General features: G+C 50.1%; 1 protein-coding gene across 13 annotated transcripts in view; it reads left to right on the top strand.

Moving 5' to 3' along the window:
• The window catches only part of RREB1 (ras responsive element binding protein 1), a 167,513-nt gene extending 157,072 nt beyond the window's left edge, over positions 1-10,441 (top strand). For all 13 annotated transcript variants that reach the window (XM_019745404.2, XM_019745403.2, XM_019745409.2 and 10 more), the window contains 2 exons: positions 4,444-5,262; positions 6,924-10,441. In XM_019745404.2, coding sequence (XP_019600963.2) covers positions 4,444-5,262; positions 6,924-7,435 — 1,331 coding nt within the window. In that variant the 3' untranslated portion in view covers positions 7,436-10,441. The remainder of the gene's footprint in view (positions 1-4,443; positions 5,263-6,923) is intronic.
• Positions 10,442-13,529: the final 3,088 nt, after the last annotated feature.

Here is a 13,529-nt window from a genome sequence, read left to right as displayed (position 1 = left end):
CATTGCTTGAAGCAGATGAGAGTCCCCCAAATGTACTTTTCTAGGTTTATAATTGTGTCCTGTGCTTCTCACCCTCAGATTTGGGTGGGGATGGGGAGCTGTATTGTCTGGGAGTCATTGCCCCAGTCAGTATAGACTAAAGGGTCAGGCTTTAGTCGTAGCCCCCTTACCCTTATCGCAGGGACTGGGGGACAGGTGCATATGGATGGGTAGCAGATCCAGAAAGAGGATTTGATCTGGAACCCTCTGCCTGTTTCCCCTGTACCTCCTTAGTGAAAGAAATTCTTGAACTGCCAGGCCGTTTGATTAGGATTAAACAAACCCTCTAAGGCAGGGATGTCCAAACTTTTTTCAACGGCTTTCAGCAAGGGCCATATGCGGTAAAATACACAAACAGCCGGGCCACTCACTTGAGGTGAAGTACGTATTGCCTCACCTGGTTTATTTAAGTAAACTAAATGTACTTTTGGAATTTGCTGCAGGCCAACTAACAATGGATCGCGGGCCACAGTTAGCCCGCGGGCCGCAGTTTGGACACCCTGCTCTAAGGGCACAAGAATGAAGGCCAGTTTGCTGGCTCCACCCCTAGCTTCCATTTCCACATAATCTGCTAGGATCTTTGAGTAAAGAAAGATGTGGATGCCCACAGAATCTTGCCATGACTTGGATCCCCTTGAGCCAAAGGTGGCAGATGATGTATTCATCCCCTAGGAAACCCACAGAGACACTGGCAGAACTTGAGTTTGCTGCTGACGATCACTCTTCATATTTAACAGTGGGCACTGTGTGACCTGGTGGCCAGCATATGTCCTCGCAGCCTGGTTTAGAAAGCAGCCGTGTGATTCTACCCACAGTGGTTCCAAAGGAGGGAGAGAAACATAATTGAGGTGATCAAGGGGAGCCCTTCGTTTCCCGAGTTTGCAGATAATTAAAAGTGTAGTAACTGTGTGCTAGATGCGTATTTGGGGTTCAGCTTGTTGATCATAAGGAGAAACACCAAATCTGGGGCTCCCGCTGATGGCAGGGGGCAGCTGCAGTCAAAGCCTGCAGACACACAGCTGATCAGAATTTATATCTTAGCTTCTGTTCGGCACCAAGTTTTGCATTCTGGGTGTGTTTAGTTTTTAAATTTGCAGTTACAAGGGTTTTCCCAAGTCCCATCAGCCTTTCCTCACCTCTGCCCTGGAAGTTGTGTAGGTTTTCTCTAAGGGACAAGGCCTCTGGAAAAAGAGAATTCACTGAAAGTTGTAATGTGAAACCAGCAAAGAGAAAATACATGTTTGATTTTTAATTGTGGTCACAATCCATGGTAAGAAAGAGGACTGAGATTTAAGAATGGGAAGAAAAGGGTCAGGGAGGTGGAATTCAGTGATTTCAAGGAGAATTTTTAAAGCTAGGTGAGTATGATGGAGAGGGTGAAGGTTTCCTTCTGGTGCTTCCTCCCATGAAGTTAAAAGTGAGGCCGGAGAGGAAGACCATTAAAAACACACACACAAAGGCAGGAAATGACCACGGAAGTTCTTGAGGGGTTTTCTAGGTTTATATGCCTGGGTTGCATTCTCTTAAAATCCCTAAATGTGTTTTATTACGTAGGTCTGACTTTTTCAATCACATAGGTCTTTCACGAAAATATACCCTAGATTCTCCCCAAAGGAATGCTGAACATGCTATGATGGGGGCGGTTCTAGCTTAAAGGGGCACACTGATCATTGAGAGCTAAACTCTTCATTTACTTTCCTGTGGGCAGAGAGGGCCCTTGGGGAGTACTCACGCTTCTTCCTTGGATGCTGCCTATAGGAGCCTTCGTATTTGTGGGCACCTACGTATGACTTTTTACATCAGCGTAAATGTGGACATTTTTAAACTGTCCCTGAATGGTGGCCGCCCTGACCAGCCCCGAAGCCCCACATGCCAGCATGGACTACACCACAGGACGGGCTTCTCGGTAGATGAAGTACAAGCAGAGAGACTTTGACAGCTGTGTCCTTGCCCAGTCAGTCAGATTAAGTACCTATTTAGGTTGGTTGTCACATCAGCTGAGTAACTTGGACTTTCTAGGAAGCTATCGCTACTTCATTTCATTGTCGAGTTGACATGAAAGCCTCCGTTTTCCCATAGGAGGAGCTGTGGGCTTATTATCTGCTAGTGCCATCAGGATTCTGTCTCCTTCCTTTGGCACATTTCTTAGATTTAGCATCACCAGTGAGGGACTGACTGACGGGGGCAGAGAAGCAAGGTGTCAAGGTGGTAGCATTGCTTACAGAAGTCATCAGTTCAGCGACCTGCACTTGGAAGTGTGAGTGGTTGAGAAGGACAGGGATCAAAATAGAACCTGGTACTATAAGCTGGATATTCATGAGGTGACTAGAAGCAGTTAAGTCTATTGTTTCAAGAATCACTAATTAAAATCAGTTGGAGTTGCTTGGAGCGTGAAGGGCATGGGCTGCCCTGCTCAAACACTCCCCCTAGTGGAAGTTTGTGGAGCACAGCCAAGCCCCCTTTGTTCACCAGAGGAAGCGAGTTGGCCTCTCTCTTTGCATTCAGGGTGAGCTCTCCATTATCCACACTGAGAAAGGGCCCATGAATGAGAATGATTTGATCTTCGTATATTTACTTGGTTTTGGTTTCAGAGTGCATGATTTTTTTTCCAGAGTCATCTTAATATGTTCTGCAGTTAAACTTGAAAATAACCCATGTTCTTTGGTGAAACGAAAAATAATTTAAGAGAAACAATCTACAATGTACTGGGACAAATAGGAAGTAACCAGAGAGTAAGCCTTCTTTTTTAAAATATAACTACCTACAAAGCCAACATATAAGAAACTGAGCGTTTTATTTTTTTATTGTAGAGTTTATACCAAAGTCCATTTAATAGATGCTCCCATATTGGCATGATTCAAGAAAATGAGCGTCTAGTTTTTCCTTAGAATATGGCCTAGACATTGGTGTGTATAGCTCAGGATTCTTCTTTAAACTTTCGGATAATTTTCAAAAATCATTGTCAGAAATTTTATATTCACACCAAAATGATTTGTTTCCTTCTGATACCTCTTGAGATACTCAGACACTGGCTGTCAAAAGGTATGGTGAGAATAAAAACAATGAAATGATGTAAGTGGAAGTGCTGAGAGAGGGTTGTAGGTAAGCAGAAGCCCCAGGCAGGTGTGACCCCTGCAGGACTGGTGCCAGCTCCTTGACCCTCAGCCCAGAACCACCTTGAGGGCAGCTGATTGAGCATGTGACTGAGAGGGCATGATGGATGTGGGTGGACATTGTTGTGTGAGTGACCACATCAGGTGAGGGTCCAGGTTAGGTGATGAATCCACTGGCCCATGAGGGAGGCACAGCTAATGTATGTGCTGTGAAACGGAATTTCGTCAGCCTAATAAATTGGCCATTGGGTCTATTACTTACATACCGTGTTTCCCCGAAAATAAGACCTAACCGGAAAATAAGCCCTGACATGATTTTTCAGGATGACATCCCCTGAACATAAGCCCTAATGCGTCTTTTGGAGCAAAAATTAATATAAGACCCGGTCTTGTTCTTGGGGAAACACAGCAGTAGGTCTCAGCAGACAGCTGCCCTGCCGTAGCACATAATTAAAGAGTCATTAAGTCCTTGTTCAACCCGAATGAAGAGAAAGTGGTGCTTTTGATAAATACTGCCATCTGTTTAGTGTCATTAGTTTTGTCACAGTGCCATTCCTTAAGAAGGCCTTAAATACGTTCTGCTGTGGAGAGTGCACAGGTAGGAACAAATCGAGAGACAAGATGTGTTTCCATTCCTTGCAGGGAGTCCTGACAGCAGCCAGGAAGGCCCACAGGTGTGCATGCGTCTCCTTTTGCCTTGGAACCCGACCTGGAAATTAGGCGTCAGGCGAGAGCGTGTACCATAGCGCAGCGTACATGCTTTGGGCCATTTCCTCCTCAGACACCATGTTTGGGGTGTTTGGGCGTAGTCCCGTGTATGTTGCATGTCTGTATAATCTGCACTGGAAAAATAACTGTTACAGCTCAGCTTCCTCAGCCTCCCTAGCGCTGTGAATCTCTGGAATGCAACAACTCTGCCTCTCTCGCCGTCTCTTCTATCTGCGCTGCCCTCAAGCGCTCACACCTTCCTGGGGCCTGAGCACCCGTGTGTGGCAGGGGAGGGCACCGGGCACGGCCAGTGGGCAGGAAAGGGGAGGACAGGGGTTCCGAGGCACACTCAGCCCTGAGTCCCCAGCCTGTGTGTATGTAGAGGCTTTTTCTACCTTTTATAAATTAGCCCCAGATTCATCTGGGTCCTCCAGGGAAGTAAGGGGGGATGAGGGTTCAGGGTGCGTCAAATCCTTGCTGGGGTTGGGGGTTGGGTCCAGCTGAGAGTCACGACAGAGCCCTTGGAAGGGAAGTGTGCGGTGGCATTTGGTCTCAACCCGGTCCCCTGTGCTTGTTCCCACAGACAGCCAATCCGATGTGGAGACATCAGCCACAGGAGGCGAAGTGCTGGATCTCACGTCTCGGGAGAAAGAGCAGCCATCGTCAGAGGGGGCCCCTGAGCCCAGCCAAGCCAAAGAGGAGCTCCCCGGGGAAGAGGTGACTCTTGGAGCAACAGAGCCCATAGATAGGGAGGAGCTGGGAAGCGAGGAGACCCTGGAGCCAGAGGAGAAGCATAGTGTGGAAGAGAGGGACGCGGACGCCGACGGCCCTGAGGAAGACACCGTCAGCAACAAGAGCCTGGACCTCAACCTGGCCAGCAAGCTCATGGGCTTCAAGCTGGCCGAGGGTGACAGCGGAGCCGTGGGCAGCGGAGGCGCGGCCCAGCAGGACCAGAAGCATGCCTGTGATATCTGTGGCAAGAGCTTCAAGTTCCTGGGGACCCTGAGCCGCCACAGAAAGGCCCACGGCCGGGAGGAGCCCAGGGAGGAGAGTGCGCTCCCTCAGGAGGGCCAGGGCGAGAGCGGGGCGGCCGAAGGGCTACTGCCTGTGCCCGCCACCCCTGCCCTCGAGCCAGAGGAGAATCCCCAGCCCCAAGCTGACGGGGAGGCCGCGTCAGAAGGCTCAGCGGAGAAGCAGAGCGAGGAGGCTGAGGGCGTCTCTGACGGGGAGGGCGCGGCCGAGAAGAAGTCCTCCGAGAAGAGAGATGATGACAAGAAGCCAAAGACAGACGCCTGCAGAAGCGCGCCCAGCAAGGCGGACAAGAGGAAGAAGGTCTGCGCCGTGTGCAACAAGAGATTCTGGTCTCTGCAGGACCTGACCCGGCACATGAGGTCCCACACGGGTAAGGGCGGGTGGCTCCGGGCCCTGCGGTCGTGTCAGGGAGGACTCAGGCCAAGCCCATGAGGGGACGAGTTTGGTTCCTGCCTCTTCCCTCTGACCTGCCCACGTCAGGAGGAACCTCCCCTCAAGCAGTGACCAAACCCAGGCCAGAGGCCAGAGAGAATTGACTCAGCTTGTACATGTCCCCGTTACACCCAGTAAACTAGGAACTTAGTAAGTTGTTCTCCTAGCACGTGAGACATACAGGCTCCTTGCAGCGAAGCAGTGGCGTGTTCCCTCAGCAGTGGTGTTCTGCAGAGCACTTTGAGAGTCCCTCAGCCTTCTGAGCCTCAGTCTTCCTAGCTATAGAACGGGGATGATGGCTGCCTTTTCTCATATGAGCATCTAGAACAGGGGTGTCCAAACTTTTTTCAACGTTTTTTTACCATGGGCCATATGCGGTAAAATACACAAACAACCGGGCCACTCACTCCAGGTGAAGTATGTATTGCCTCACCTGGTTTATTGAAGTAAACTAAATATATTTTTGGAATTTGCTGCGGGCCAATTAACAATGGATCGCAGGCAGCAGTTGGCCCGCGGGCCACACTTTGGATTCCCCTGGCCTAGAAGAATGTGGGTGATTGGCATTTGGGCCTGTGGTCTCCTCAAGTCTAGGGACAGGCACGTGGGGGGCCCCGTGGGAATGCACCTGGGTCCATGTCCGCATCAGCCTTCAGGTGGGAGGTTTGCTGCAGACCCACCCGCCAGGGGCTTTTCGTGTCTCGGCTCTGCAGCAGCTGGGCCAATGGGACTGACGGGGTCATCACCTGGCTGCCGCACAGGCCACGCGGGCATCTGGGCCCTGCACATGTCATTATCCAGGAACTCCCCAGCTACAGGGGTGAGGCCACAAACTTCACTGCAGGGCCGTTGTTTGGGTAGAAAGCAGGAGACCTGGATATACTCATGAAGCCAGACAAGGCAAGCACATCACCACACCCACGTCCCCACCCCCACCTCCACCCCCATCAAAAAAACAAAACTTAGTCCCTCTGTCTCGTCTTGGCTCCCTTCTTCCATCCGGCCGTAGCCCACAGTGCACACACGTGCTCTGCACCTTCCCAACACCTTGTCCAGTCAGCCCAGCCCTGGGCTGGGGGACTTGGACGGCTGGGCCTGGCTCCCCAGCAGAGGGATTCTTGAGCTCCTGGCAGGTGGTGGTCTCAGCTGTTCACAGCCCAGTGTTTGTGAGTGAGAGGGAAGCCCCAGCTGCTTCGTGTCAGAACACACAGAGTATCGTCTGCCTTTGACTTAGGAGGTGCCACTGTCAGTAGAGCCCTCTGAAATGGTGCCGGTCCCTGTGGGAGGCACGACTGCTGTCCTTCCATGAGATCCTTTTCAGGCCAGTCTGGATGTCCCTGAGGCTTCCCCTTCTGAGATTCTGGTTCCTGGTTTGAGAGATGAAAGGGAGAGAAGCCATGGCTGGTCCCTGGCATTTCTGCTTCCCCATTTTGCTAGTTCAAACAAATAAGAGGGTTTCCCTGAGTAGAAGGGAGTCCTGGCCCCAGCCTGCCCACTATCCCTTGGCTTTTTCTCGTGGCTGCTCTTGCATGGAGCAGAGAGGCGATTAGTGGTGGCCTTACCATTAACGGACATCATTTCTTTTCCCCATTGCTCCAGGAGAAAGGCCATACAAATGTCAGACCTGCGAGCGAACCTTCACCTTGAAGCACAGCCTGGTTCGCCACCAGCGGGTCCACCAGAAAACCAGGCACGCCAAACACCACGGGAAGGACAGCGACAAAGACGAGCGGTGTGATGAGGACAGTGAGAGCGAGTCTACCCACAGCGGCAACAACCCCGTCTCAGAGAATGAGGCTGACTCAGCTTTGCTAGCCAGCAACCACGTGGCTGTCACCCGGAGCCGGAAGGAGAGCCTGGCCAAGGATGCCAGCCGCAGGGAGGAGAAGGCGGCAGGTCGGACGGCTGGTGCCGGGCAGGCGGAAGCCAGCAGGAGTGCCCCCAAGGCCACTCCCGCGGGCAGCCCCAAGGAGCAGGCGCCTCAGGGTGACCCTGACCCAGAGAGCCCGGCTGCCCTGGTGCAGGACGTGCTGGAGCTGCACGGCCAGCGGCCTGCCCACCCCCTCCTGGCCGCCGCAGAGGGCGCCTCGCCACTCCTGGGAATGGACTGACAGCTCGTGCTGTCCCCCAGCACACAGACAAAAGCCAGCAGAGCAAAGTATCCTGAATCTATGTTTCATGAGGTTTTCTCAGTGCCCTTCAGCTGCCTGGGAGTGAGAAAGAGAGTGGGACGAGCAGGGGCGGCTGACGCTTGGTGCCATAGCCTTACACGTGCCCGTGCAAGAGACCAGCACGGACAATTCGAGTGCCTTAACTACTTACTGGTCCTTCAGTGTCGTCCTGGGTGTTGCGTTTTCCCAAAATGACTTTATAAAACAGAGCAAATATTTTAATGAATTATTTGGACAGGACCTTTTCATTTAAGCATTAACGTTACCTTCTGTGTTGGTGTGTGTGAGCTTGTTCTTGCAAATCTGTGATAGAAACGTTTGTTCTGTGAGCTGGAAACAAGAAAAAACATGCCCTTGGACACTCATAGCCAATAACTGGAAGAAAATGATGTGAATTTCATGTAAATTACCAGAGGAAATATGGATGAGATGCTTATTTCTTGAATAGACCTTTTTTTTTCTTTCTTTTTTTTGTCTGCTACATGATGGAGCTATAATTTGGCCCTTGGTATTACAGGATGTGGTTGATGAAGGTTTCCAATTTGGTTCAAGCCAAAACCAGGAAAGATTCTAGCTTCAACCTCATACATGTTTTCACTCTTTCAGCGTAGACATGCTGTTACTGTTCAAGTTTCAAGACGTTTGTTCTTAACTTACAGAGAAGAGTTACCCTGGCAACTTAATCTATGGAGAACATACACAGATGTCACATATCTGATTTCCCGCTTTCGATATATGTATTATTAATATTATTATTATTATTTTTAGTTCATCAGTTTGTTGGTCTCTGCAGTCAGCAGAAACAAATGGGCAATATTTGTCCTGGAGACCTGGGCTGCCCCCCCGCCCCGCCCCGGGTCCCCGTGTAAGCGTCTGCCCGCAGTTTTCCTTGCCACCGTTGGGTGGGAGCTCTTCTACTGTACTTAGACAAGCCTTTCTTCCGTGACTGCAGAATCCAGCGGGGGCCGTGAATGGTCCTCTGCCTGTGGCTGAGGAGCAGCTCAGAGGGGAGGGCAGGGGTGCGTGTGCCCGGGGCTTCTGAGAAAGCCAGGCATCAAGGAGACCTGTAACTCACCGGTCTTCTGCCAAACCCAGCCCAAGCCTTACCCGTCTGTGCTACTGTCATTTGCAAAGCGAAGAAATACTACTACTGGTAATGAAACTGCACATGCAAAGTTGAAGATGAGAAATAGATTTATATTTACCTTCCTGCGATTTGGGATCGGTGCTTGATGATAACGTATTGTTTCTAGTTTCTGAAACAGCCTGAACCCCTGGGTGCAAAAAGGCAGGATTTGTTTGTTTGTTCGTGAGCATCCTATGCAGACGATAGCCTTCCCTCACTGTAGCCGCCAGCAGTGAAAAGAAATAAATCCTACTGTAGCTGAGCTTGTGTTCAGCACCCTGTCCTTTAGCCAGGACCTCTAGGACGCCTCTAGGAGGCTCAGTGCTGCGGGGCCTCCTGTGCTGCTCCCCCACTCAGATCCTCTCGCCTTGCCTAGGGGAGCCTCCCCATACCTCCACTGTGTCCCAGCCCCGCACCCCCCGGGATCCTGACCTTCTGACCCTAAGTGCTTCTCCTTTATACTCAGCTAAGTGCTCAGACAGCTGCACAGACCCTTTCCTCCATTTCCTCACCAGTTTCTGGTGGCCAAAATCCAACCGCCCAGACTTCAAAGGAAGATGCATATTCTTGAGGTAATGAAAAGTGATATCTTTGCATGTGAAAGGAAAAAAGTTGAGGTATATATAATTTTTAACTGTATTGGGGATGTACGAACCAGTTTCAAAACGAGGTTTTCTTTACTCTAGATGAACACATCAGAAGCAGTGATCCCCCTGGATCACTTCATACCAAGTGTGGTCTGCGTAGTTAAAACCAGTTCATGCATCCCTTAATTTTGTATGACGATTGTTGTTATTTTCATGTTATTATTATTTGGGGTTTCTTGTGTTTTGTTTTTCTTTGCAACTCTCCACACTAAAACTCGCAACATGTGGGGAGAAGCCATGACTTAACTCTACGCTGCAGTAAGATGTAGCACAAATCGCCCGGCAACACAGCCGAGGCTGCAGCTCGCAATAATCACTATTGATTTAAAGCTTTATTTAGCCTTCATCTGTACCCTCGTAGTCAATAAGGTCTTGCCACATTTTATTAGTGAGGTTGAGAAATGTATTATTTGTTTGTTGTTCTACCCCTCTCCCCCAATATTAAACTGTGAAATTTGTGATTTGTTTAAACTCTGGGTGAATCATAGCTTAGTTTGCATGTCCAGCTAATTTGTTTCCATACATTTTGTTTGATTCTCTTTCTCCTTCTCTCAGGGCTTTTACAAAAAATAAAATATATATATATATATAGATAGATATAAATATATCTATCTATATATATATCTATATATATATATGGATCTTCTGAAAAGTTTTTTGAGGTGCAAGTTTTTCTCTTTTTGTTTTTCTCTTTGATTTGTGGAGACAATGCTGAGATTCAATCACTACATGAAACTCCTGGCTGTGAAAATAAAACAAAAAACCCAAAGGGCTGTTTTTCCAAGTGGCCCCCAGGGAAGCTACATGACAGTCGGACGCCGGTTTCGGAAAGAGTCATCGTACCTTCGATCCTCTGTTCGCCTTTCCTCTCCTCTCTTTCTTCAAGAAGGAAGTTGATCCTAGTGATTTCAGCCCATGCATTAAACAGGAAACAATAATAAATGTGTAGAATTCATATTTTTCTAAAGGGAACTTAAAAACTGCTGCTACATGTTATGTACAAAACTGGTTTATGCCACATGAACAGAATCACAAGTTGGGTTTTGGTACTTTGTGTTCCTCTTTGTATTCAGTTGTATAGTACTTCCAAATTCAAAATGAGAAGAAAAGCTGTTCTGTATCAAACCATCTAAGCAATAAATGTTATATTTTAAAAATGGCAGATTGCCTGTCGTACAGCTGTCCTGTTATTTGCCTGCTTCCTGTCAGCTTGTCCTACGTCCCGTCAGCATGCGCATCCATGGTACCCACGAAAGCTCCGTCCCCCAGCGGCCCCTTGAGCTTGGCCATGGTTGTGACTTCATCCCAAGAGCAGAGGGCGGTCTTTCCCAGGGCACGTGGGTGGGCCCCAAGCGTTTCAGCAACAGCTAAAGCCAGGAATTCTGTTTTCTAGGCAGCAGCTCCTCAGAAGTCTACGTTTCGTTCTCTTCCCACCTACAAGAGTTAGAGTTGCTTCTGGGTCGGGGAGAACCCCCATAATTCAAAATGGGGGCCTGGATGGGACGGTAACCCCAGGTCCAACTCTGCATTGGGGAAGGTCTGTCATTGTAAAGCAGCAAAAGAACAGAGTCCTGAGTTTTATAAGCCGGGAGGTTCTTGAAAAACAACTCTGAAGGAAGCTAGGCTGGGGGCAAGCTAAATGTAGACGATGCTTAAAATGTGTTGACTGCTAGGGTTCTCAGCGCCAGGTCACAGCAAGAAAGACAAGAGTTACAGTGTTCTAGTCCTTAAGGCTTCCCAGGGTCCTCTGCTGCTGCCCCCCCCAACACACACATATACACAGCCACACACCCGTCCCTCAGCTGCAGGATACAGGCTGTGCTGACAAAGCAGTGAAGGGTCCTGACTTGTACTAAGTGAAACAACCAGATAACTCGGGAATGGTTGTAGCAAGCAGTTCACAAGAGACAAGCCCCCCAGCATTTCCAGTTGTGAGGGTGAGTGCCACTGGCCCCTGACAAGCAACATTTACAGTCTTCCACGTGGGTGGAATCATTTTCCTGATGGGATTCGGACTGTCTGCTCTAAGTGAAGAGCGAAGGGGCAGCCCTGTAGAATGTGATAGAAAAGACCAGAATGCAGACCGTGTAGGAAACGTCGCCCACCCACCCAGAGCCTGCCGTGCATGGAGCACAGCCCTGGGTCTGGGCTACACTGGGAGAAGGCACACAGGAGGTGCAAAGATGGAATGTATCGAGTTCTGCCTGTTAGAGATCTGGTGTCGAGCAGATGCAGTGCATGTGGGCTGGCGCCTGGGAGCTGACTTGGGCCTCGGGAATGAACTGCCTGCTCCTACGACCCCACTGCTCTCCTGCATCCCCTCACTCTCCCCAGTGTCCTGTCCCCATGCCCTCGAGTGTCTTCTGCGCTAGCTGAAACCGAGGACAGACGGTGGAGAAAGCCCAGGTCTTGGGTCATGTCCAGTTTTCCAGGTAGTTGTCTTGGAAGAAGAAGGCAGTTAGGCATGGGCAGAGTGGACATTTTTTGCAGAATTTAATTTTTGACTCCAATGGTGATTGAGCCTCATCCTGAAGAATGTGTGTATTAAGTGAAAAAATGGTTTTGGGTTTTCTCTTCAGCTGTGCCTTTGGAGAATGCCAGCCAAGCACAGGCAATCCGCCCGGAGCCAATGGCTGCCTTCGTCAGCTCTTTCTGCATCTCCCTTCAACCCTGTTCTTGGCATTGATGTTGACTTTCCTGATTAGAACACAAAAATGAAAGGAGCTTCTGTTTAAAAATCAGTTTTACTTATGTAGTTGTCAAACCGCGGCTAAAGCCTGTGACCTAAACTGAGCTGTGGGGTGTTCTAGCTGTCTGTTCGGCCCAGGCTCCAGGAAACCTTGATGATGCCTTTATTCCACAAAGTGTTCACTGGGCAGCTACTGTGTGCCAGGCATTGTCCTAGGCACGGAGAATACAAGGAACAAAACAGATTTCTTCCCATGTGGAACTTAGCTTTTAACAGTGGGAGAGAGTAAAAGGACTAGATGAGGAAAATTATAGCGTTAATGCAAGTCCAAGGGTAAGAGTGGGCCACAAGGGGCGGGGCCTGGCAGGCACAGAGCAGGATGGCCAGAGAGGCCTGAGCACAGCAGGCAGGAGGAAAGCCACCCACCCAGAAGTGCAGGGAGGACCCTGAAGAGAAAGGCCCTGGGGAGGGAACGTGCAGGCCCCACAGAAGCCCCCGTCACTGGAGTGGGTGATCAAGGGGTGGGGCAGTAACGGACGAGCGTGGAGGGGCGCTGGCTATGTATTGACAGTGGGGTGAGGGGACGGGCAGATGCAGGCGGCCACAGTAATGCAGGAGGTGATGACAGTGGCTGGGAGCAGACTGATGGGGGTGAAGGCGTTGAGAAGACGTTGGGTTTGGGGTATATTTTCAAGAGGAGCCAATGGGAGTGATTGACAAATCAGACACACGAGCTAGAAGTCAAAGCTTTGAGAGTCCACCCAGAATACAGACTTGGAGGTAAACTGTGACTTCTAGACGTTTGGAATTATTTTTAAAAGAGGGGGCTTCACTCTTGGAAAATAATCCTAGTAGAAGATATGTTGCCAAGGGGAAAAAAAAAAAAAAGAGAAGAAATCCTTGATATTCTCTGTGCGCCCCACATAAGCACCCTATTTCTAGGAAGTGGCTTCTGGGGCATGGGAGTCTTTCTGTGGTGGCTCCCAAAGAAAGAGCACCCTTCTCCCCCGGGTGATTTCTGGGCCTGCCCCCAGCACCCCGATACCTGCCCTCATCCTTATGTGGGTACAGTGTTGGCCCATCCTGCCTGCTGCTCCTGAAGGTCACAAACCCAGCAGAGGCTCCGGGCCCTTCCCTGAGAATGTCCCTAACGGACAAGAGGCTGGAGCACCAGACACCTTGTCCTAATGGGACTGTTCCCAAGGGGCGGGAAAGCCTGAGGATTTCGAGTTCCTGATGGCATCCCGGGGGCTCTGCCCGAGCAAGATGAGCTTTGATGGGATGAGTGGACAGACGCCCAAAGGGCCCTGCCTTCAATTTCCATTACAGGCAGAGAATGCGCCCATGACAGCAAAGCGGGCACAAGTACAAGCGAGTCGTGCGGGTAGCTCCCTCTGCTTTGGCCCTCGCTGGGGGAGCCACAGCCAGTGAGTGGGGCTGGGTGTGGCTTGCTGGACTCCAAGGTCAAGGCTCCTGACCCACAAGGGGACCCCCAGTCCCTCTGTGCCTTCAGGATTTAGTCCAAGTCGGCCCTTTTATCATGAGCCTCCCCCAAGAAATAGCGTTATGGAG

This window comes from Rhinolophus sinicus, linkage group LG06 (assembly GCF_036562045.2).
Source record: "Rhinolophus sinicus isolate RSC01 linkage group LG06, ASM3656204v1, whole genome shotgun sequence".
Classification (NCBI taxonomy): Eukaryota; Metazoa; Chordata; class Mammalia; order Chiroptera; family Rhinolophidae; genus Rhinolophus; species Rhinolophus sinicus.
The sequence above is the reverse complement of the archived record's forward strand: the minus strand, read 5'-3'. Positions and strand labels throughout refer to the sequence as shown.